We start from the raw sequence: 25,889 nt of genomic DNA, 5'->3' as shown, positions 1-25,889 counted from the left end.
TCATAAAGAACCCACCATATGATGTATGTCGATGGTGTATATTGTACATGACATCTAAACCAAATGCCAAATAAATCTAGCAATGTTAGGACCATATCCAAAATTTAGATCACTTGGAACTTAAATAAAGCATTGCCCAAATTAATAACATTCATTTCACAATGTTCAAACTTTAATAAAGTATTGGCCAACTTAATAGATTTCACATTGAATTCACTATGTCCAAACTTTAATAGAGAGATACATAAAGAGAATATGAGAGAGAGAGAGAGAGAGAGAGAGAAGTTACAGTAGATATAAGAGATAAATAATAACATGAAAAAAACAATATTACCCTTATTAACCACTCGTAACAATTCTAACACATTATAAACACACACACACACACACATATATATATATATTGTGGATCAAGTTAGAAATGCTCACCCTTGACAACCAATGTAATTGGATATATGTTGGTGGTTCAAACCATGAAGACAATGTAAAAAAAATCGTCATTAAGAGGTTTTGATGAATATTAAATAGAAATCCGTTGACTAATACCTAAAAGATAATTATTCTCATAGTGTTTGTTCATTTGACAATAATTATTCAAACTTGTCTATTCATGGTCTTAAGTCGCTTTAGTATAAAAATAAAGGCTTTGCCTTTATCTATATAAGGAGCATTATTCAAAGAGAATGATCTATTAACCTTTATATGAATTGATTAGTTAACGCATGTTCATGAATAAATATAATATTATATAAAATATTTATTATATATTATATTATTATAAATATAATATTCTTTATTAGTGGTTCACATTATTAAGACATTATAAAAAATATTAAGAAAATTAAATATTGATATGACCAAAATCAATTGCCAATCAAAATACACCAAGTGACAATAAGTTGGGGGAAATATTGTTAATTGACTAAGTTTACTTAAGGTTTGTTGGCTTGGCCAAACTTACCTAATCTTGTCAAGCTGACCTGGTACTTGCTTATAACATGCACAAGCATACATGAACATCCATATAAATATATGTGATTAGGCTTACATATTTTCCATTCTATCTTTTATTTTTTTAACAGACTTTTCTACTGGCATTACTCTATCTTTTCAACACGCACTTTTAATTTTTACACCAATGTTATCAATTGTATCTCTTGTTTCATTCCTCTTCTCAAACTCAAACTCTCGAAGCATTAATTATCTTAAAAAACTCAGTGCAGTATATCATTAACTTGCATTCTTTTCCCACACGCCCATTTACAAGAATAAGTAGAATAAGTAGCAGGCAACACATTGGTGGTGATATGGGGGTTGGGGAAGAGACGGGTAACCACTAAGCTAGTTTTGACTTGTCGCTATTTGGTGTGAGCTTGAAGGAAAATTCATTCGTGTTCAAACGCAGACGATCCGTCCCTGTGGTAGCCCTATACAACGGAAGCCCTTCAGACGTTGGCATTCATGGAGGAGAGGATTGGTTAATGACTTTTGAGTCGTGGCAACAACATTCTGTGTTCTCTTCTTCTGCACTTTGGATTGTAGACTTTGGTAGGAATTTCTAAAACTGTGATATGTCTTCGTTGAATCGAGATAAAGCTCTTGGAAATAATCGGCGTGAAGATGTCAGCTGGCTTTTTTCCCTATCCGGTTCTGAACTTGTAAGTGAAAATTCTATTTCTTGCTTTTTTGAATTAATTAATACATTATTCATTTTCTTTGTTGTAATTTTGCTCTGTTGTTTCTATCTTGGAAACATATGTAATAATTGGGCCTATAGTTTTCTAAATATGCACTTGAGGGTGGTAGGATCGAATTAATTTATCTTGCCTAGAGAATGACGAACCTGAACTTTCCCCAACATGAGTCTGCTCATGAGTTGCCAAGTAGAACCAAACCAAATACTCGAAAGGGGATGTACACGATGAAGTATATATGTTACTGCCTCCAAGATTCTGTTATTTAGGTAATTAGGGTAAAGTTTGTTGACTAAGAAAATTGATTTATGGATCGGTGTAGTTGCCTAAGGCCTGGTTTGATAAGCATGGAAGAGTAGTGTAACATTTTGTCTTTGTCCAATCTCACCGACAACAATCCGATTGAGATTGATAAGTTCAAGAAGTTCATGGCAAGGGAATTTGAAATTAAGGATCTTGGCCATCTCAAATATTTCTTGGGCATAGAAGTTAGTCAATTGAAGAAGGGTACCTTCACCTCATAATGCAAGCATGTGTTAGACCCTTTGAAGGATATTAGCAAAACAGGGGTCAAACCAATTTTCATGCCTATTGATCAAAATAACAGGATAAGTGCAGACAATAGTGCATTATTGAAGGATAAGGAGCAATATCAAAGGCTGGTTGGGCACTTATTTATGTACACCATACATGACCAAATATTTCATATGTAATTATTGTGATTAGCTAATATATGCATCAGCCTAGAGTATCCCATCTTGAAGTGGTTGAGAGGATCCTTAATTGTATCTCAAGGGAGCTCTAGGAAAAGGAATCTTATTTACTAATCATGGTCATTCAAAATTAGTAATCCCACATTGATGTAATCTTCAAGTTGATATTAATAAAATCTACTTATACTGATAAAAAAATAAGTCATTTGAAATTGAAAGCATTTAGTGATGTAGATTGGGCAGGATCCTAGATGACAAGCATTCTACTTTTGGCTATTGCACATTTGTCAGAGGCAATCTTGGTTCTTGGGGAAACAAGATGAATTTATTTGTGGCTAGGTTAAGCGTTGAAGCAGAATATAGGTCAATGGTTCCTGGAGTGTCAAAACTACTGTGGTTGAAGGTTCTATTAAACGTTTCGGGAGTTGCATTTGAGCAGCTTGTGGTGTGATTATACTGTGATAGTCACACGACCATAAACATTACTCACACACCATTACAACGTGGTGGAGAAATGCGTCCATAAACATTCTCACAAAGGGGTTACCTGGTTCAACATTTACTCTAAGCTCGAGGGGGGAGTGTAGGAAGAACGGTTTAGATTAATGTGTTATACATGTACTAATGGACACATTTTTGTCTTTGTATCTCTCTTACATATTGTTTGGATGGGTTTCTTTTGGGCTCCCAAACTTCTCTTTTTCTTGTTTTACCATCTCTGTTCACTTTTCATCTATTTTTTTTATTTAATTTCTTCTAAGGATGAATTGTATAATTAGAGTCATGGACAAATACCTTAAAAAATAAAATTTAAAAGTGGGACAAAAATAAATTATGCTGCAGCATAAATTTAATAATAATAGGAACAGAAATCAGGGCATACTTAGGATTGAAGAACAAGAGATATCTAAATGTTGTTTTTTTTAATCAGCAAAATTTTTCATTAATAATAGAGAAGTTCAGTTACAATAGATAAAGATTGCAGTGGGACATTCATCTAAGCTGCAATCTCTAGCAATTAGTTACAATTCTGTCCATTACAATGAAGATCTATTTGCCCCTTGTTTTGTTAGGGTATCCACCATCCCATTTGCATCCCGTTTGACCCAACCAAACTGAGAGTTGAACTTCCTTGCAAGTGTGTCAGTTTCTCTGAAGATAAATTTGAGCTTCCAAGGTACTGATGTGATGTTTTTCGCCCAAGAAATGACCAATAAGGAGTCTCCTTCTATTTCTAAGTCTGTTGTTCCTATGTTCTCAGCCATCTTTAGACCTTGAAGTAGGGCTAGAGATTCAACCTGTATTGAGTCACCAAAACCTATTGGTCTTGAGTAGAGTGCCACCACCACACCCAAATGATTTCTAAACACACCCCTATGCTTGCCCTTCTTGGGTTGCCAAGAGAACTCCAATCAAAGTTCAGTTTTAGTTTGTTCAGTGCTAGTGGCTTCCATTCCATACTTACAAGTACTTTGGGTACATCTTTTTCCAGAAAAAATTCTTAGGTTTCTTTCTTCCCATATAGTCCATATTGTAGCTGCTCTTCCTGCCTTTCATAAGCACTTTCCTCTTTTCTTCTGTTGACACAAGAAAGAGGGGCTGAATAGACTTACCACGTCCTGTGGGGGACTCAATCTACATCCGAAGAAAGAACAAACAACATTCCAAATACCAGAAGCAAAAGAGCAGGACAAAAGAAAGTGGGTTAGGGTTTCACCACATCCCAAACAAAGGACACACACAAGCATGAGGAGAGAGGCAATTGTTTTGCCTCCTTTTCTGTAGCACATCACAAGTGTTTACCTTCCCTAGGAACACTTCCCAACAGAAAGCTTGTACTCTTGGAGGGATCGGTTTAGACGATATTTCTTTCTCTGGGAAGTTCACCCCCATAGGATCAATGTGAGTGAGCAAACCAAAGGAAGATGCACAGGAAAATAAACCATCAGAAGTTGGGGAGCAAACTCTACAATCAACTATAGATTGGTCCATGAAGATCCTCTCAAGTGTTGAAATCAAAAGCAATAGAGACTCACACTCATTTTCCCTTAACTCTCTTCTGAAACCAAAATCCCAAGAGATCCCTGAATCTAAAAGCACACCAAACCTAGCAATAGGTTTTTTTTATGGTTTGACAAGGAGTGGAGGTCTAGGAATTTGACCATAAGAGGCACATCCCCAACCCAAAGGTTCTCCCAAAATAAAACTTTGTTGCCACAACCAACATCAAACTTGATAAATTGAAGAAAGGTTGGATATACCTTAAAGATTGCCTTTTACGGAGAAAATGAAGCTGCATTGGAGGCTAGTTTTGCATCCTAGCCATTAACTGCTTCACCATGAATGCTTTTAATGACCCTATGCCACAATTTCTCTTCTTCACAAGGAAATCTCCACAACCATTTCCCTAGAAGGGCCTTGTTTTTCTTTAATAGGTTCCCTATACCTAACCCACCCTACTCCTTAGGGTAACAAACTTGCTCCCACTTCACTAAATGATCTTTCTTTACATTACATGGTTCCCACAAAAAGTCCCTCATAATCTTCTCCAACTTCCTAACTATTTTCACCAGGACCTTAAAAGTAGAGAGGAAATAAGTGGGTAGATTTGCTAGGGTTGATTTTATCAAGGTGATTCTTCCCCCCCAAGGATATATAATTTCTCTTCAACATTGCTAACTTCTTTGTGAACCTCTCTACCACCGATATCTAGAAGCTTTCAACTTTCGGATTCCCACCCAAGGGCATACGTCAGTATTCCAGAGGCCAATTTTTCACTTCACAGTCTAGCAGATTTTCCATGGCTTAGATGTCCTTCCCCCCTTCGATGTTGATTCCAACTACATAGCTTTTTCCCCAATTGGCTTTCAGTTTGGAGGCCTGTTGAAATTCACCCACCAATCTTTTCAAATTCCTTAAACTGGATTCATCACAACTTTCACAGAAAATGATTATATCGTCAACAAATTGAAAATGAGACACCACCACTTCTGATCTACCCATCCTCCAACCTTTAAACTGGTTTTCTTGGTCAGCCTTGGTGATTTGTCTACTCAAAACCTCAGCCACAAAGGTGAATAAGAATGGGGATAAGGGATGACCCTGTCTTAGTCCTCTTTTAGCTTAGAAGAAGTCCTTTGCTACCCCATTCATCAGAATAGAAAAATGTGCTGAGCTAATACATTCTTTAATCCACATCCTCCATCTTTCACCTAACCCCATCTTTTCCATTAAATTCAACGGGAAGGACCAATCCACCATATCATAAGCTTTTTCTAGGTCCGCTTTACATATCAAACCTTTGCCACCTTGTTTTCTCTTAGCTGCCACACACTCATTTGCCACTAAGATTTGATCCACATATTGTCTCCCTTCTACAAAAGTTCCTTGGTTTTGAGAGATAGCATAGGGCAATACAGTCTTCAACCTACCAGCCAGGGCTTTAGCAATGATTTTATACAAGCTACCCACAAGACTTGTCGATCTGTAATCCTTAAGGGTTTTGGCCTCCTTTTTTGGTACTAAAGCAATAGAAGTTGCATTTGCTCCAGGTGATAACTTCCCTTCTTGATAGAACTCTACAAATGCATCCATTAATTCATCTTTCAAGATTTCCCAACAATCCTGATAGAAAGCCATTGAAAATCCATCCGGCCCTAGAGCTTTAGATCTATCAATCAAGAATATTGCTTCATGTATCTCCTCAATAGTTAAAGCTCTTTCTAAGAGGTTAACTTCAGATTTTGGCACTCTGTCCCACTGTAAATCTCCCAATTTTGCAATGTTTTCATCAGAGGATCCAAGGGTTGACTTAAAATGATCCATGAAACACCTTTCAATTTCCTCTTTTGCATTTACTACTCTTCCTTCCACCTTTATACTGGAAATTTGGTTTTTCTGTCTTCTTCCGTGTGCTAAGGAGTGGAAAAATCTGGTATTACCATCCCCCTCCAGAAGCCATTTACATCTAGATTTTTGCCTACAAGAAATCTCTTCTTTTCTTAAGATCTCTTCCAATTGCACTTTTAAGTTCCATCTTTTTACTTTATCCTCTAGCCTACACTATTTCCAAGCCTCCTTTTGGTCAACTTTCTTTATTTTCCTGGCTAATTCCTCCTTTATGATCTCAAGTTTTCCAAATTCCTCTTTGTTCCACTCCTTGACCTTTTCCTTCGATCTTTTTAGTTTCTTGGAGAACCTCACCACTTTATCTCTAACCCTTATCCCACCTTCTGACCACCATTTTTTTACCTTTTGCAAAAAATTTGGCACTTCTAGCCACATATTTTCAAATCTAAAAAGTGTGGAGCCCCCAATAAGATTTTCTTGGTAGAGGCTTAATGGGCAATAATCAGATGTCACTCTAGGCAGGGCTTTTACTGCCAATGTTCCCCACAACTCTTCCCAATCAATGGAGAAAAGGAATCTGTCGAGCTTTGAGCACACTTGATTTTCTTGAAGATTTGACTAGGTGAAAGAGGCTTGTAACAAGGTAGGTTCTTTTAGTTCTAGGGACTCATTGTCTAATTCTAGTTGTTAGGGGCTGATTGGGGTTGTTTGTTTCATTTGTATATCTTATTACATTGAAATCTCCACCCAAACACCACGGACCCTCGCAATGCCCTTGACTGCAACTAGTTCTTCCTAGAATGTATTCCTCTCTCTATATGAATTCAACCCATACACATTGGTCAACACCCACTCCCTTCCATCACTCATCCTCTTGGATTTTATTGATACTTAGTATTGTCTTATCAATTCCTCCTGATAGTCAACTTCTTGCTTCTTCCACATTGTAAGGATCCCACCCAAGGCACCCCATGACGGGGCAAAGGACCAACTTAGACCCTTGCTACTCCAGATAATTCTTATCCACCTTCTGTCCAAATTCGAAAGCTCTGTCTCCTGTGTCATGACTTTAACCGGTCTCTCTTTTCTTATTACATTCCTGATGATTCTCCTTTTCTTTGCACTTCCTAAACCTCTTACATTCCGACAAAGAACCTTTATTCCACTCTTTTTTTTTTCTCGACCCAATCTCATTTCCAAATCCTATTCTCATCGTTTCTTCTCCCTTTTCCTATTTACAGACTTCTCATAGGACACACCACAAGCTAGCCTTTTCACCTCATTCATTCTCCTCTTTCTTTTTTTGTCATCTTCTGCCTCCTTTCTAAGATAGACCCTCCCTTTGGCGAACTTCCTTTTGGCTTCTTTTTGTTCCTTTTCTTTTACTTTGGGTGTCTCCCTACAGCCATCTTCTCCCTCATCTAACCCGCAAACTCCTTTTCCTTCTCTTGAGTGCCTGCAACAACTTCATTTACCCCAACATTCTTCTCCAACTCCATCACATAAATCAATTTCACAAGTTGTTCCTCCTCTTTGTCTTTTTCTCCTCCCTCACCTTCTTTTGCTACCTCACATGGGTCATTATCCGCCACCGGTGGAGTTTCAACAGATGGAACTACAAAATCCAAAGGCTGAAGATTACTACAAGGATCAATATCAAATAAGTTTTGATAGTAAAGTGGGGGCGAAGAAAGAACTGGATTGGGAGTAGAGGGGGGGGGGGGAAGAAACTCCCTGATCTTGAACCTGGTTTTCATTGATTACTCCAAAGACAAACCCTGATGGTTCGGGTTCAGGTACGGTGTCCACCTACGCAGCTTGGGGGAGCTGTTCCTCAAGTGATTCCATGGTCGGTTTGCATTGGATACCCATCTCCACAAAGCTGCTATCCTGTCTTTGCTCTTGATTTATATCTATTTTCTTCTCTCTGAGAATCACCTGTAGGCCTCCCACTTTCTGCAGTAGAGTTACCAACCCCCGAATCGTGTATCTCCAGAACCTCCATACCAGCATCTTCGATGAAGAGCAGTTCAGTTCCGGGAGCTTCAAAACCTGTGAAGTTACAGGCCTTTGTCGAGTTGATGCTAAATGTTACTGCTTCTGTTACCTTCATTTGGTAATCCACAAGGAAGAGATTGAAGATATTTTTTTTGATGAATGATATAAATTTATTAGAGAAGAGATAAATATAACATTATTACAAAGTACATCCAGTGGATGGGTGAGATGCAAGCCCCACCCAGAAAACAGATTACAACTGAGCCCAAAATAATTCAGACTTATGTTACCCCCCATTTTGCAAAAAAAAATCAGCCATCCTGTTAGCTGAGCGCCTTTCCCATTGGACTGAAATTGTCATATCTCTGACCAGCCACTTAAATCTTTTCATATATTCTTTGTATTTCCAAATTACAGTTTCAGGTTCCTTCAACCACCCTAATACCAGTTTAGAGTCACCTTCAACTGACAGTCTGTCATAATTTAATTCTCTAGCAACCTGTATTCCTTGTAAGACAGCTTGGAATTCTACAAAAACTGAATGCCCTACTCTAACTGGACCTGAAAAAACAACAACATGACCTTCAGCGTTTCTAAAAATTCCCCCTATACCAGCCAGCATGGGTTCCCTAGACTGCTGCTATCAAAATTCAGTTTGATGAATCCTTCACCCAGTGGTTTCCAATCCACAACAGGTTTGACGCCTGTAGTAGACTTTTAGCTGCAGCTTCCAAATTTCTCCACATATCATCAAAGGAGAAATTAGAAATTTTAGAGACTTGTCCCACATTATAGCTCTATATAATATGCATTCCAGTACTTCTTTCTTTATCGTTCAACAATCTACCATTTCTTTCCTCCCACAACATCCAAACCAATGCAGCCCTGATACATCTCCACAAAATTTTACCCCTTCTCTTTGGTCAACTGAAAGTCATTGTTTCAAGGAGACTTCCAATCTGAATAGGGAATCTCCACCTGTGACCAAGAAGTTCAAAAAGCTTTTCCCAAAGACTAGCAACAAAAGGGTAGGATATCAAAAGATGGTAAAAGTTTTCTCCACTTGTTTTACACAGGGTACACTAATTAGGCGACAAACACATAAAAGGTCTTCTTATTTGCAAAACACCCAAGTTTATTTTTCCATGGACAACTTTCCACCAGAAATCGCCATCCTTGGGAGGAATAGGTTTAGCCCATGTTTCATCAGCAAGGGAAAGAGGAGAATTTGGGTCTAAACACAAGAAAACCTAGGTGGCACTTGAAAAGACATCTTTGGGGTGCGGAATCCAAATCCAACCATCAGACTTAGAAAAATCTAGGAAAACAGAGTCAAGAACTTTTGACAATGAGGTTGCCCTTTCTGATTCAAGATCCCTTAAATTTCTTCTAAAACTTAAATTCCAGATTAATCCAGTCAACTTGGAGAGGGAAACAAGTCTTTTTAAACCAAGAAAGAGAATACAAAATCTTTAATGGTTGAATTACCAAGCCAAAAGTCCTCCCAAGAAAGAACCTTATCTCCAGAGCAAACATCATACCTGATTTGGCTTAGGAACTAAGGAAGCCCTCCACAAATGGATTTCCAAGGAGAAGCCAAAGTAGCCCTCGAAGATACCCCAACATCCCAACCATTGCCTGCAAAACCATGGATACTATCAATCACCTCTTGCCACAGTCTCCCCTTCTTCAGAGTCCACCTCCAAAGCCATTTACCTAGTAAAGAGAAATTCTTCTTGTTTAAGTTTCCTATGCCTAAACCCCCTTGATCTTTACTTTTGTACACTACATCCCATTTGATCAAATGATCCTTTCTACCTACCCCTGGCTTCCACAAGAAATCTCTCATCAACTTTTCTAGCTTTATCACTTCCCTTTGTGGCATTCTAAACACCGATAGATAATAGACTGACAAATTTGCTAATGTGGACTTTATCAGTGTCATTCTACCTCCCATCAAAATATAATTTCTCTTCCAAGCAGCCAATCTCTTAGACCACCTTTCCACAACTGGGTTCCAAAACCTGCTTTCTTTCATATTGTCTCCTAGTGGCATCCCAAGGTATTTCATAGGCCAACTAATTACCAGGCAACCTAAAGACTTCGCTACTGAACTAGCTCCTCCTGCTCCAAATTTAACCTTGCCACACAACTCTTCTCAAAATTAATTTTCAACTTAGAAATTGGTTTGAACAACTTAATCACCTCTTTCAACTGCCTTGCCTTTAATGGATCCCCACCCTTATAGAAGATAATTGTATTGTCCGCAAACTGTTAATGTGTCACCACTGTATTAAGCCTGCCTACTCTCCACCCTTTAAAGAGATCGATCATATCTACTCTTAGGAGTCTACTGAACACATCCACTATTAGTGTAAAAAGGAAGGGGGCTGGGGATCCCCTTGTCTTAATTCCCCAGTAGCTGGGAAGAAATCCCATAACCATAGCACTTCAATACTTCTAACAGAAAAATCCAGTACACCATGTCATAGGCCTTCTCCAAGTCTACCATGTCATAGGATGGGCGAAACTGAGGGGCGCATCTAGAGTCTTACATAATAGGAGACTATAACTTTTTTTTTATCAACAACACAGAAATGATTTCATTAATAAAAAATAGGTATGAGTACAACAAGAGGTTGCGGAAAAAGAAGAAAAGCACAGCTATGGAAAAGCTGATCCCACCCTGATATTACAATTGAGCCCAATACAATTGAGTCTCGTGTACCTCTTGCTTAGCTAGACCATCTGCCAAGCTATTGGCAGTTTTTCTCACCCACTTAACTCTGATAGTGAAGTCCTTTGCTAACCATTTAAAACACCTGAAGTCATTCCTTAGGTGCCATGTCACCTCCTCTCCTTCCTTCAGCCATTTTACAACAGTTCTCGAATCACCCTCAATGACTAGGTTATTGAATGCTAACTCCTTTGCCTTCTCGACCCTGTATACTGCAGCTAACAGTTCTGCTCTTGACACATCACTTTGTTCAACAAGCCCTGAGTATAAGGCTGTGATGTTTCCTTCCTCATCCCTAATTATCCCCCCCCCCTCCCCCCTTTCTCCCATGCCTCTGAGGGACCCGGGTTACCCAAGCAACTCTCATCAAAATTCAGTTTCTTCCAATCACATAATGGGCCAATTGTGGGGTGATCACATAATAGGAGACTATAACTTAGGGTTAACGGAAAATTTTATAAAATAGTTAGAAGGCTAGCAATGTTGTATGGAGTAGAATGTTGGGTAGTCAAAAAGTGCCCAAAATATCAGTGTGGCAGATGTGCAAATTTTGAGATGGATGGGGTGGATAACTAAAAGGGATAGGATAAAAAATTAACCTATTTGAAGGTCAGGAGTAACCCCAATAGGTGATAAAGTGAGGAAAAAGTAGACAGATGATTTGGGAATGTATAGAGAATACCCATCCACTACAGTGCCAGTAAGAAGAAATGATCTGTTACAAGTTGAAGGAACTAGAGCTAGGGGCAGACCAAAAAGGAAATGGATTGAAGTAACGAGAAATGATTTGGGGCCCATAGTTTAGCAGTAGGTATGGCAGAATAGGATTCATGTTGCCAGCTCCATATAGTTGAGACAAGTCTTAGATGATGATGACGACGATTTGCTTATATTCATTATTCTGCCAATTCTACAATGGGCTTTTGCAGAAGATGGTGCAAGTAGATTTACTATATTGTCAGCTTGGTCTTCCTATGTGGTGCCTTTTGTTGCTTCGGATGGGCCTTTTAACTTTCCTATTTGGGATTTCAAGCTTCAGCAACAATCATGGATTAAATTAAAAAAAGAAAAAAGATCCTCAGATTCAACTGAAGAACTCTAACTCTTTCCTTTTGAGCTCAACTGGAAAAGTTCTCAGTATGGCATATTAATTACCTGATAATCTCTTATAGATCCTAGTTGTAATAGGACTCCATATAAATTATAAACAACTTATGTTTCTATAGAAATATTTGTTCTATTTTTAAGGAAAATTTGTACAATGACCACACATCAGTTTATGATTATTCACATATTCAACCATTAAAAATAAGGTAAACATATTGCAGGATATGCTGGTTAGCTTAAAGAAGCTGGTTATTCAGCGTGCGGAAGTTATTGGTCATGATGCCCTAGCCAGTAAATTTGATCTGAAGATGCTTCGGGTTATTGGTATATTCTATTTTCTCTGTCTTAATCGCAGATTTATATGATTTTTTAACCTAAAATGCTTTTTTTCATGTAAAACTATTTTTTACTTGTTCATTTCTCCAATATAATCTAGTTTCTTTTTCCCTTTTCCTGCATGATATGATTTGTTGATTTTTGCATGGTATATCCTCTAGACATTTTTTCTTTGGTGAATTGGTCATTATCTAGATATTGAATTTTGTAGAACAGCTCTGAAAATAATCTTATTCTTGTTTGAATTTAGGTTGCACTTGTTGTTCATGATACTGTGTCAATATCAGAAGATACTGGGTATTACCCAAGCCAGACATGTATCAACCAAGTATGGATCTGCATCTATCACAGTATCACTCGACTTACTATTTGAACCGGACAAAATGGGCTATGAAATGGACATTGTAGTTCACATTATCATCTAAGTTGCAAAATTTCTCCTGATTACACCATATGATTTAGATGGGTTTTTATCTTAAAAATCATTAAAAAGAAAAAGAAGGAAAATACACTCTGGTGATGAGACATCACCAAAAACTCAAAATACCTAACAACAAACCATTCCCATGGAAAAACAACTAAGCAATGACCAAAGAAAACCCATTCCAGCCTTTCCTTCTTCCAAGAGGACAACAACAAAATGCATTTACAACAATCAGAACATGATAAGCATATGCAAACACCATGCATGTAATGGAAATATGGAATATAGACAATATTAATCTGCAGCAATCTCAGCCCCTGAATCTTCTTCAACAAGCACACCAAAGGGTACCAGTGTCTAGGCATCTGGACTGATTTCCTTCCAACTCCAGAATTCTTGCAGCTACTTCTTTATTATGTAAAATGAGCAGGAACAGATAGGGGTGGCCATTTGGTTTGTTTGGATAAAACCCGAACTGAATAAACTGAAACCAAATTATGTAATGCCAAAACAACTGAACCAAGTTTCATTATATATTGAATAATAGATATATATATCATATATATTAATATATTATATAATACTAGTAAATATGCATGTGTGTTGCATGTGGCAATTTCAGATAACATTAATAATTTCAATATCCTTATTCCATTTAAAAAAGGATAAGTAATCAAAGCATGGTGCGTTAGTGGGTTTAGTTTTTACGTTTCATTTTCCATGTTAATAAAGTACTTCTTTTTTATCATATTATTTTTATTTAATATGACAAATATATAATATTACAGATGTACACAAATTTTATAGACATTTTTTTGTTTTTCCTATGTTTATTTCTATATATTTTTTGAGTTTTTATTATATAATTATGACATCATATGCTGGCCTATTTGACTTGAAAAAAAATCTCATTTTTGGTTAACTTTAAAATTTTTATTCCATTTACATAATTAATTCTAAAAATTATTCTTGTTTGTCACACTTATTTTTGTTTGATATGATAAGTTTATAATGTCTTAAATATGTCAATTTTCTATAACTTATATTTTTTTTTGCATTTATATCTATTTTTTAATTTTTATTATTTAATTATGGCATCATTGTTTAACCCATTTACCCAAATGATTGAACCATTATGGTGCAAGTCTAGTAGGTTGGATGAATTTAAGCTTAACCCAAGCTAAACCCTATGCAATTGACCTAAGGCTAAAGTCAAACCAGATCTGTCCAACTTGGGCCAAACCTGCATTGAAACACCTGGGTTAATTTTGGATATGGGTTTGTTTTGATACACCAAGGTTAATTTTGAATTCCCCTACAGCTACCATCAAAGTTGAGCTTGATGAGTCCTTTGGTTAGGGGACTCTAGATTGTGCAAGCCCGATTATTCAGTTGGGTGAGTTCATTTATGTGATTTACATATTCTGTATGTTGGGTGATTGGAAATGATCTAAGACTAGTTATGTCCAACAAGAAAGATGCACCCTCAAGCAAGAGGAGTGTGTCAAACTGCTATGTTCAAGACAGTAGGAATCCTAGTTGGACTAAGATCTTTGTGGATAGTTACACTAGGATTATTGTATAAGTCCTTGGGTAATATCAGGATGAGTATTGGAACACTTTTGGTTGAACTGGGACTCCTGATGAAGAATACTAATTGCACTTGGACAAGTTCCTAGGGTTGTCCTAGAGTATCCTAATTAGACTAGGATCTCAGTACACTCGGGTGGGCATTTGCAGTATTTTGCTTTTAAAGAGTTTTAAAAGGTTACTTATTCATATGTATAGATAATTATTTTGGAAAATGTTTTGAAAATTGATTTTTAGAGGTCTCAGTAGATTTAGAACTCTTGGATAAATCCCATAGGATGGTGATTAGTTTAGACATAACAATTCCTAGTGGTATCCTAATCTGATTCTAACAGTATTGTGTAGGAGGACAACTAACTTTTCACTCTGCATGAAAGGGCCCTAGTGATCATTTCCATGACCTTAAGGATATAACTATAAATGTATTGTTGGGCCTCTCTGCAATTTAAGGACGTCTTTCTGATCCCAACCACTGGTTAGAGAGAATGGAATGGTGATTCCAATATAGGAGCAAAGAGGTAGGGTCCCTCTTTCTCAAACCCTAATCATTAGGAGATGAAAACCCTAACGGATTTCACACCCCTTTATTGGCATCACAGGCTCTCTATATAACAATTTAGAGCCCTCAAGATGTGTTGTTCGACCAGCTCTAGGAGAGATAATCATACAAGCTTTGGAGGTTCCCAGTAGACCTAACTTTGAGTGCAAGAGTTGCATTAGCGTGCTTACTAAAAAATGGGGAGCAATGTGACTTTCACTAGGGATTGATTGGTCTCTGGATTGTGAATGCTTGAAGATTTTTCAGACTTAATTTTCTATGTCGAATCAAACATGTGGCTAAACATGAAAAGGTACATTTAATCATGGTTTTGAAAACCGGACCTGACTGGATTGTTGGACCGGTTGACCCAGGAACTGGTCATGGGTCCTGGTTCGGATTTGGACCCCAAAACCGTCTAACTCAGGTTTGGACCAGATGGTCGGACTGCTTGACCCAGGAACAGGTGGCCAAAACAGTTCCCTTTCCAGTCTGGCTTTTAAAACCATGCATTTAATTTGATTGAACTGAAATGATCAGAAAAGCAAACTTGGGTCTTAGGTCAAATTGGTTTTATCCTTTTTGGTTTTTCCTGCCAGTATGTAGGCTCCTAGGTGATGCCTTACTTATTGTATAACTGGCTTAGCAGATGTCTAAACAAGCATTTAAAATGATAGGTTCATTGCTGTTGGCTTCGAATTTATGCCATCTATTATATCTTCCATTAGAGTAATATAAAATAATCAGTAAGGCTCTACCATATTGTACACAGATCCCTTCTTACATCCTTATTCATATTATGTGTGCATGTGTACTATTGGGTAGTTGAAGAATCCAAAGGTAAATATGACTATACCATTCTCTGTCGATATGGATTGACACTTAAATGTTTTACCAAAAAACTAGTGATTATTTTCTACATGAATTCAGATTTAGTTATTTATTGGTGTCAAGGTTTTTTAAAGAAAAATCTCCCATGTACTCCTAAATATCTTATGGGTAGTTGAAGAATCTATAGAGAGAGATGACTATTGCCCTTCTCAGTCCACATGGATTTATACTTATTTTATGAAAACATTTGGTGATTATTTTCTACATGAATTCAGATTTAGTTATTTATTGGTGCTATTAGTTGTTTAAAGAAAAATCTCCCTTGTACTGCACTGCTAAGTATCTTCACTTTTGGATAGTTGAAGAATCTATAGAGAGATGATAATTGCCCTTCTCAGCCCCCCCCACCCCCCCCCCACCCCCCCCAAAAAAAAAAAAATTGGTGACTATATTTCTACATTAATTCTGATTTGAGTTAATTATTGGTGCTGTTAGTTGCTTTAAAAAAGAAAACTACTTTTGTACTGCTGAATATTCTAACTTTGTTGTTGCTTGAGTAGGATTTAGATTTTATGCATTGCAGTAGCTAGTATTTACCTTTGTTTTCTCTGGGCATTTGCTTAGGGTTCATTTTAATGGAATATCTCAAAGGAGAATTTCAGAAATCAACAGTTGTTTCAGCCATGAATGACTCTCCAACATTTTTAGATGATTGCAATTTATCAAGGGATCTCAAGGGCAGCCCCAGCTGTATGAGTAGAGAAGAAATAGTAGGATTGGTTAATGCCATTTCAAGGAAAAGAACAAAAGAAAGGCAAGTACAAGCTGTATTTAGTTGGATCACTAAGATTTTTCTCTTTCTCTCTCTCACTCCCTTACATTGCTGAGGTCGTGTATTCATGCATTTTATACTGTTTGGTGGTGTTTAGTAATGTCTTTTTTTCAAGCCTTGATTGTGGGATGGTTTTATTGGTTTTCGTCACTTAAAACTAGGCTCTTTTCGATTATTTTTTGGGGTTATCTATCTTTATTCTTATTTTTTTTGGAAAAATAATTCTATGCATTTCATTGAAGAGATAAAACACCATGCTGCACACAACAAATGGCAGCAGGCCTAAGTACATGAAAGTTTTTCACAACAAAGCCTCAGTATAACAAAGATAAGCAATAAGCAACTTTTACAAGATACACCGGCCCTGGCCAACCCCAATTAAGAGACTCATTCCCTACCCCAGCCCTTGCCAATGAATATGCCATCATATTATGCACTTTTAGAGCCTCATTTAAATGAGATGTTCAATGTAGCACCTAGGGATTTCGCTCACCAATAGCCTGAACTCCCATGGAAGTTGTTCATGTGTCTCCTGTTTGGAGGGATGGAAATCTGTTCAAATATGGCAAAACCTGTTACAGTTGCTGGCTAAATAAAAAAAAAAAATCCAACCCAACCCGAGAACCGGTTTCTCGGTATTTTGACATATGGAATTTTTGAATTGATCTTGCGTTGAATTGGACCAGATTTGAAACTCAAATTATTATTAATCATACCTGATATGGAGACCACAGTATGTAGCTCCCAGAGTGGTAGTTCATGCCCAATGTCAAACCCAAATCGGCTTCCAATTGAAGATGGCAGTGTCAAGAGTGAAGCCGATTCAGCAATGCCTTTGTTGCAAAATTGATCTCCAATCTGGCTTGGACTTGTTGTAGCAGTGTGAGCTTGATTGTATTTCATGTTTTTCCTAAAAATAAACAGAGGACTGATGAATTTCAGCCTCTGCCACTGTTGGTTCAAGCTAGGGTTTGTTGGCTGCAAAGGGAGAAGAGAAGAGAACAAGAAGGTGGAGGGAATCGACTGAATTGTCCCTCCTCTCTCACCCTTATGTAGAGCCCTCTTCTAATCTTATTAGGAGCTGATCCAAATCAGATTTGGATCAAGACTCATCCTTAATTAGATACGCATTATCTTCTTAAGAGAATGGGTGCTCTATGCCCAAATCCATACCACATGATAACTTAAGTTGTCATGTGATTACTTTTCTAATTATATTAGTAATGGGCCTAGTAGGCCCATTTTCTTTAATAGCTCATTAACTTAGGCGCTGCAAGGCCACATAGGCGTGAGCATTGTATGGTGTGGGCACCACATAGGTCTCACACTAGCCAACATAGGTTCAACCCATCTCTAGAAAGAGATAGGCCGAACACACTGCACAAAGGCAATGGACCCCTAAGCCAAACACATTGGGCTCAGTTTGAGCCCATTACTTGTGTCTAAGTAATCCTTGGTTTCCACGACCCTATGAGGCCCAAGTATGATAAACTCATGTGAGATTAATCCCATTAGGTATTTCAGCCCTTCAATGGTCTCTTGCCCTTAAGTTTTCAGCCCAACTTCACCATTTGTTGTTCTAAAGGGATCCATTGTTATTGAATCACATTCTTTATGATTGAAGAATTTGTCACTATAGACCATCCTCTAAAAATGTCCTCAACTGAATAGTCTTTGAATAACTCAATCAATTTCAACTAATGTTTGACCTTAATAGCTATGCAATCAATTACCTGCTCCTTGGATCTTTCAATCCCTTGAAAAATTTTATTATTCCTTTCTTCCCAAATTGACCAAAGGATAGCTGCTTTTGTGATTCTCCACATTACTTTTTAAGCTTTATTGACAACACCTTAGCCACTATGTTGTACAAACTTGTAGTAAAAGACTTGTAAGCCCAAATTCATTTGTGGAGGCAACACCATTACACTTATGAACCAATTCTTTGATGATCTACCAACACTCATGATAAAATGCCATAGTGAAAGCATCCAACCAAAGGGCCTTATCCCCATTTATTCCCATCACTGCTCTTTATTTCCTCCATGGAGAAAGGTTTGTCAAGCTCTTCAGCCAACTCCTGTGGTATTCCGGTCCATTGCACCCCTTGTGATGGTCTAGATTTAGGTGTTATTTTCTTTTTAATAGAAATTTTAGGTTTTATGTGTCTTGTACCGAACAACCTTATGCATGCCCCCAAATGACTTTATCAATGTCTAGTATCATGAGTTTAATGCTGATTTAGGTTTTGCAGGAATGTTGGGCTGATTGGCCTTAGTCACTTAGCTGTTACATCATTTATTTTCATGTTAATGGGCCTCTCACTTGTGGGTCTGTTAACACTTTTATTGCATTCTTTTGTACAGCCGCCCTATTAAGGGCATCTTGGTCATTTATGTAAACACTTGAGATTTCCCATCTTTCCTTATGCTTTTATTTTCTTTATTTCTTGCTGTAATTTCTCTTGAATAAACTCCTGCTTGTTTTTTTCTTCTTGGTATCAAAGCAACCCTACTAATGGATAACAATGGTTTGGGAAAGAACAAAAGATTCTAAAACATATAGGAAACCAGTGGAGAGAAATAGGGCTTTTGAGTTCTTGATACAACTCAACCTTGAGTATGATATTACTGGCAAAATATTCTAGCGAAGGATGATTTAACTTTGCTGCATGCATATGCTATGGTTAGTAGTGAAGAGAGTAGGAGGAAGGTACAGATTAGGGGACAACACCTATTGATCACTTTTCTAATGTTGGAATGAAACCTAAGGCAGTTGAGGAGAAAAAGGAGATTGTGTTTAAATATTGTAAGAAGCCATAATACACTGAAGATACTTGTTGGAAGTTAAACATGCATCTTTTTCTAGCCTGATTTAGAAATCAAGATAATGGTAAGATTGGGAATGGGAAGGGTGGGAATGCTAATGCAGCCATAGCTCTAGATAGTGAGAAGAGGTCCAATGATGAGAAAACTATAGCTAGCAATGAAGGCAAAATCGAAAATTATGGAAGGTTGATTAAAACACAATTGTAACAATTAGCTCTTTAGGCACATCAACTTCCCCTACTTTTGCACACTCAAATATTCGCGCCTCTACCAACCATGTAATTGTCTCAGGTAACCATAGGATTCCTTGGATTATTAATTTTGGTGTTTTTGATCATATGACTAGTGTCTTTAACCTTTTTACTACTTACTAGTTATCTTTTGGCCGGGGTAAGATTACCCTAGTTAATGGCTATCTTTCCCCTATTTCTAGCAAGGGAGACATCAAAACCTCAAATTGCCTTATTCTCATCTTTGCTCTTCATGTCCCTAAACTAAACATTAACTTTTTGTTTGTTAGTAGCATGATTAAATATCTAAGTTGTCACATAATCTTTTTCCCTTCCTATTGTATTTTTCAAGATCTATAATCATGGAAGGTGATTGGGAGCGGCCATCAAATGGGATCTACCTTCTGAATACTCCTAAACAAAGCCAAGGACTACCTTTGAAAATTGTTTTGGGTCTACTTCAGAATCCATTAATCACATTATGTTATGTTATTTTCGTTTAGGTCATTTGTCTTTTTCTTCATTGAATTATTTATTCCTAAATTGTTTAAAGGAATAAGTGTGTCAAGTCTTCATTGTGAGTCTTGTGAGTTCTCAAAGCATTGTAGAAACACTTATCCATTGATCAATAAAAGATCTACTTTTTCTTTTTACATTGTCCACTTTGATGTGTGGAGGTTTTACCTACCTTCTATGGGTGGCTATTGATATTACATTTTATTTGTTGATTTTTCACTATACACTTGGGATATATTTGATGCGCTTTTGTGATGAAGTCCCCAAGATTGTGAAACAGGTTCATGGATTTGTTCTCGCCCAATTTGATACTTGTATCAAAATATTTTGATTAGATAATGTTAAGGAATATTTTGAGAAGGGTCTTTTTTTCTTATCTTGCAAATTTTGGGGTTATTCACCAAGGTTCCTATGTTTGTACTTCTCAACAAAATGGAGTGGCTGAATAGAAAAACTGCCATGTTGTCAAAGTGGCAAAAAATTTATTTTTTGCTTTTATGTCCTTATAAAATTTTGGATGGATGATATTATTACAGCTATGTATCTCATCTCATTAAAAAGTCTTGGGTTTGAAATCTCCTCTCAGCCTTCTGTTCCTCAACACATCTTTTCTCCTTTCATCTCTGTGTCTTTCATTGTACTTGTTATGTCCATATTCCCAATTCTCAATGACACAAATCTGATTTGAAGGCACACAGATGCATATTCCCTGGGATGCGGTATGCCTCCACACATAAGAGGTATTGTTGTTTTGATTTCGTTACTGGCACTTGTTTTCCTCCATGGATGTCACTTTCACCAAGTCTATTCCTTTCTATATTATTTCTTTGCTGTGGAGCAGTCTGTTGAGTTGTTGATCTCCCCCTTTCAGTCCCGATTGTCTACATGTGAAGTTCCTCTTAGTGGGTCATCTTCTCCTCCTATTACCATTTCCACTCCTGCTCCTCCTCCTCCTTCCTTTGTTACTCCTACTATTATTCAGAGGTGGTACACTGGTGCCAATGGTAGAAATCCAGGAATGAATAGGCATAATTTTCAAGGCATCAAGGCAAGGCTAGGCAACCAGGGGGCACATGGCAATAGATTTAAGTAAAAACATATATCCTAAGATAGTTCCCTAGGTTCCATAACCATATTTCCTTGATAATTATCCATAATCTTCATAAGAAAAGTATAAACTTCATGTTAAAGTATAGAAAATCAACATGTGAAGTTCCTCTTGGTGGGTCATCTTCTCCTTCCATTATCATTTCCACTCCTGCTCCTACACCTCCTCCTCCTCCTTCCTTTGTTACTTCTACTATTATTTAAAGGTGGTACACTGGTACCAATGGCAGAAATCCAAGAATGAACAGGCATGGTTTTCAAGGTATCAAGGCGAGGTGACAAGGGGGCACCTAGGCAATAGATTTAAGTAAAAAACATACATACTAAGATAGTTCCCTAAGTTTCATAATCATATTTTCTTAATAATTATCCATAATCTTCATAAGAAAAGTATAAATTTCATGTTAAAGTATAGAAATCAACATATTCATGAGAAGAAAAAGAAGAAAGAAAAGAAAATTCAAAAAAAAATATAGGGGTCGAACTCCTACTCTTGTTATAATAAAAGAAGAAAAGAAAAGGTGGAAGAAGAAGAAGAAAATGTGTTGATTAGACAAAATTTCAAGTTCTTCCTTCTTGGTTCAGGTTTTGAAGTCTTTGAGGGCTCAAAGCAGAATGTTTCTGTTGATTAAACCCAAAAAATAAGAAAAAAAAAAAAAGAATCAAGGATATATGCACAAGAAATGAACATTTTAGTTTAGTAATATCTATTTTATAATTATAACCTCAAAAAATAAAGAAGATAAAAGTATTTTATAACACAATATGCAAAACTACTTGGCGATCAAGTGGGACGAAGCTCTAAGGGTGCCTTGTCGCCTAGGTGTCACCTTGACAACTTTGTGAAGTGGTTGTTTCCCACTCCCACAATTGAGAAAACAGAAAGGGAGAAGGAATAAAAAGAAGGGTAGACAGAATTGAAACAGCCCCCCCTCCCCCAGCTGGCCAACTCTACAAACCAAAAGGCTATTTTGCCCCTAATAAGTATGGGACAGCAACATTAAGCAGGAAATAGGACTATAACTACACAACATAAAATGAAAAAAAATAAATAAATACCCCTTTTCACATGCCCAACACACAAATAATGATGAACTCTGACACATGATGTGCACATGGCACATATATATCATTCATTGGCAGAAGGGTACTGAAGGGGATCATGTGATCATTTGTGAAAGTATAGCATGATATGTGTCGAAAAAATATAGTGGAGTTAACTGTCAAATCCTAGGAGGGTCGTGTAATTTACATTATCACTTATTTATATAAATCTTCTGGTAAAGGCACTCTATACTAACAATGTAATACTTTTTAGTCAAGAACTGGTTTTTGTATATCATCTTTGGTAGTCTTTGCATTCAAAGAACATTTTACCGTTTCAAAGTGTTTGAGACAAGTTGAAGTAATGCTAGGCCATTTTGTGTGCAGATCACATAAAGAGGAAGCTTGTAGTCAGAAAAGAAAGAAAACTAAGAGTTCATAAGCTATCTGATCCTTTAGTACTCACAGAGAGCAGAGTAGCAAGCCCGGATGGTTATCCCTTTATTTAAGACAGATTGGTGTGTTAGCATCTTTTTATGTGCACTGGACCTACATTGGTTCTTTATTTTTTGGAGCAGAAACATCATCATGATCTAGATAGAGAAGCCTCTAGTCATTGAAACCAGTTGGGATCTCTAATTATATCCTCTCCTTCCTTGTTTATGTACCTCTTTTAACCATCTTAGGTGTTTTCTTTGTTGTATTGTTCTTAGATTATTATTACATGTACACAGAGATGAGAACTTCATAATTTCTTGACATATTATTGAATTTTGGCGTATATATGTTTATGTACATCATCATAAATTATAAATTTAAATTTTGTTGACTAGCTACATAGTTGAATTTCTATGCAGAGATACATGGAACACTGTTATTTTGTTCAATTAGTGTTCTACTTTATTTATCAGATACCCTAATATATGAAGTAGCGCATATACAGGAAATGATACAAAGAGGCTCTTTTTCCTTTATGAATAATAGCACTATAAGGGGAAAAATATCCTGATTCTATCGTTTCCTATCCATAAACTTACTTTCTTGTGTTTTTCCTTTCCTTAGTACAAAGCTACTGGATAGCACATTGATGCAGGATGTAAAGGAGTCAATATTCAAAGTTTTTGTGAGCTATTTGGGGCTCAATTCATAATAAATGGAAAGCTGTCCCAGGATCACCACTTAACTTGCGGTCTAAATTCAAGGAGAACTACACTTTATTTTGGTGTCATTAGCTTAGTCGTTAAGTTATTCAATTACCAATGTAACATGACAAAGATTATGCTATTCGGACATTAATTAGGAAAGTTTTCTGCAATTTATAGAGTCATCTAATTTGTGACAGGATTCTCTCTATCTTTAGGTCATTTGTGCAAAAATGTACACCAAACGTGACCTTAATTTTAGGTCTGAGTTCTCTAATTGTTTTTCTTAATATTTTCATTATTTGTGATTGTGAAAGAGTTTGGAGAAGCTTAATATTGAACTATCCAATGAAGCTCATTGTCATTTTTGTTGAGAACCAATACTTTTATTTTTCTTTTTTTCCTTTTTGGTTTATTGTTGAGACCATTTCCGGTATCCTTGTATGGAAAATATCCAACGTCACTCTGCATTTTGCAATTTTATCACTATGCGTAGAAGATTGAAGATTGAACTATTGAAATTTTAATGTTCAAAATTTGTTCCACAGAAAATCTTAGCTCGCCTCGACTCAAGAAAGATTTAAGCAGAGAATTATGTGGGGTTTAAAGAATGTAACATTCAAAATAAATTATGGGTTATTTAAGCCTCAGTCTATTAGGACCCTGGGTGAGATCCGTTGAAAACAAAATGGTTCAAGCAGAACTATTTATCAGAAATGTTCAACCCAAGCCTACCCCAGTCGCAGCCCTATCAAAAAAATATTGATACATCTTGGGATGTAAATTACCTTTGTTTGGTGAGCAGATAAAATCTTGGGATCAAGGTTCAAAATATCGATACATCCGGGCGTATCAGGCGATATTGATACTATTTCTGAACCGGTTAGACCCCTGATACACCCATTGTAGGGACATATTGGAGGGGTCCTAGAACGATACGTATCAGCTGATACGGGCTGTATGTGTCAATACTTTGAACATTGCTTGGGATAAAAAAGTCATGCAGGCTTTAGTCTAAGAATGACTGGCTTTGTTGTTCGCTGAAGTATGGATCTCTATTTTGCGAATAATTCCCCCTCTTAAGAAGTCTCCCACGTATAAGCATGGTTTCTAAACCATCATTGACCTAGACGGTCAGACATTTTGGCCTGGAAACCGTTTAAACAACTGATTTTGTTTCACATCTGATTCTGTCTTCTATCAAAAACCATTGATTTGGTCAATGACCCATTAACTCAGGAGGGCAAATCATCAATTCATTCGACCTAAACAACAAATTTTAAATACTTTTTATTTTTTATTTTTTAGACTATAATGAACTCTCTATGTGGACTGAATGGTCAAAACACTGACCATTCAGTTTTATTTTTTAAAACATTGGATACAATTCTGAGGCCCGCCCATCATGCTGCTTTGATGGATTTAAGTGAATTAGTGAATCTGATGCCAGTGTCCAGGCATATAGTGAGGTTGGTTTGTCTTCTTCGAGATAGCTTTGGAGCCCAGTTATTAGTTCGTAGAACCAAATCCACGTACGGTGGTGTAATTCGGTCAAAATAGCAGAGTTTATAGCCATCGCTATCAGAAAGGGGACTGAAGTTGCGCCCTGTCAGGATAATAGGATCATAGTGGAAATTGAGTCTGGCTCAATAGAGTGCGTTCAGGACAAAGGGGTCAATATCGTGGCTAACATTGAACAAGCTTCCAACACCTTGACTCAGTAGTTCACATCAGCCCCCCGTAAGGGGTCGCCCATCAACGTCCCACAGCACATTCAAACCGTGTATTAGGAAATCTTTTGGTGATGTTTTATCATTTTTTGTATTTATTATCAGGAGATATTTTCAATACACGGCTGAGATGAGCTGTGGGACTTTGTGGGGTGCTCCTTATGGGGGGCTGTGAATTCTTGTCTCAGGTCCATTTTAATCACACAAAGGGGTCAGTGAACTCGGTGACCCATGCAGTAGGCGTTTGGCACCGAGCGTTTACAAGCATTCTGTTTTACAAGCTTGCCCCACTCAGAAAAATAAAAAAAAAACAAAAACAGAAACGCTAATTAACTGTGTTTAGCGATCCATTTTTCAAAAGGAGGTGTTCCTTGAATGGTTAATGGTCGCCTTCTTGAAACACTAAGATGATGTGGCACATTAAAATTTGAAAAAGCAGACATTTTTTTTGAGATGTCATATATTGTTATTATGTGTATATTATAATAATAAGCCAAAATGTTTTAAATGTCCAATCAGCCTGGATCTCTATCAAGTTTTTCAAAATAAGATAAAAAAGGTGAAACCAAACACTTGTAAAATGAAGCCTACGGTGCCAAACACCCATGTACTTGCATTCTCAACACCCTTGGATTCGTTCTCA

At 37.0% G+C, this 25,889-nt stretch overlaps 1 protein-coding gene across 8 annotated transcripts in view; it reads left to right on the top strand.

The window, feature by feature from the left end:
* LOC148846303 (uncharacterized) overlaps positions 1-23,210 on the top strand; it is a 33,673-nt gene extending 10,463 nt beyond the window's left edge. The window contains exons 3-6 of one of the 8 annotated variants that reach the window (XM_088955242.1): positions 1,406-1,658; positions 12,320-12,422; positions 16,442-16,631; positions 22,762-23,210. In XM_088955242.1, coding sequence (XP_088811368.1) covers positions 1,572-1,658; positions 12,320-12,422; positions 16,442-16,631; positions 22,762-22,816 — 435 coding nt within the window. In that variant the 5' untranslated portion in view covers positions 1,406-1,571 and the 3' untranslated portion in view covers positions 22,817-23,210. Of the gene's footprint in view, positions 1-1,218; positions 1,659-12,319; positions 12,423-16,441; positions 16,632-20,059; positions 20,370-22,761 lie in introns of those variants that run through there. The other 7 variants (XM_088955243.1, XM_088955244.1, XM_088955245.1 and 4 more) reach the window with 7 other exon arrangements.
* The last annotated feature ends 2,679 nt before the right edge of the window (positions 23,211-25,889 follow it).

Source organism: Nelumbo lutea, chromosome 7 (assembly GCF_056320005.1).
Source record: "Nelumbo lutea isolate HS-2025 chromosome 7, American lotus-T2T, whole genome shotgun sequence".
In the NCBI taxonomy this organism is placed as follows: domain Eukaryota; kingdom Viridiplantae; phylum Streptophyta; class Magnoliopsida; order Proteales; family Nelumbonaceae; genus Nelumbo; species Nelumbo lutea.
The sequence above is the reverse complement of the archived record's forward strand: the minus strand, read 5'-3'. Positions and strand labels throughout refer to the sequence as shown.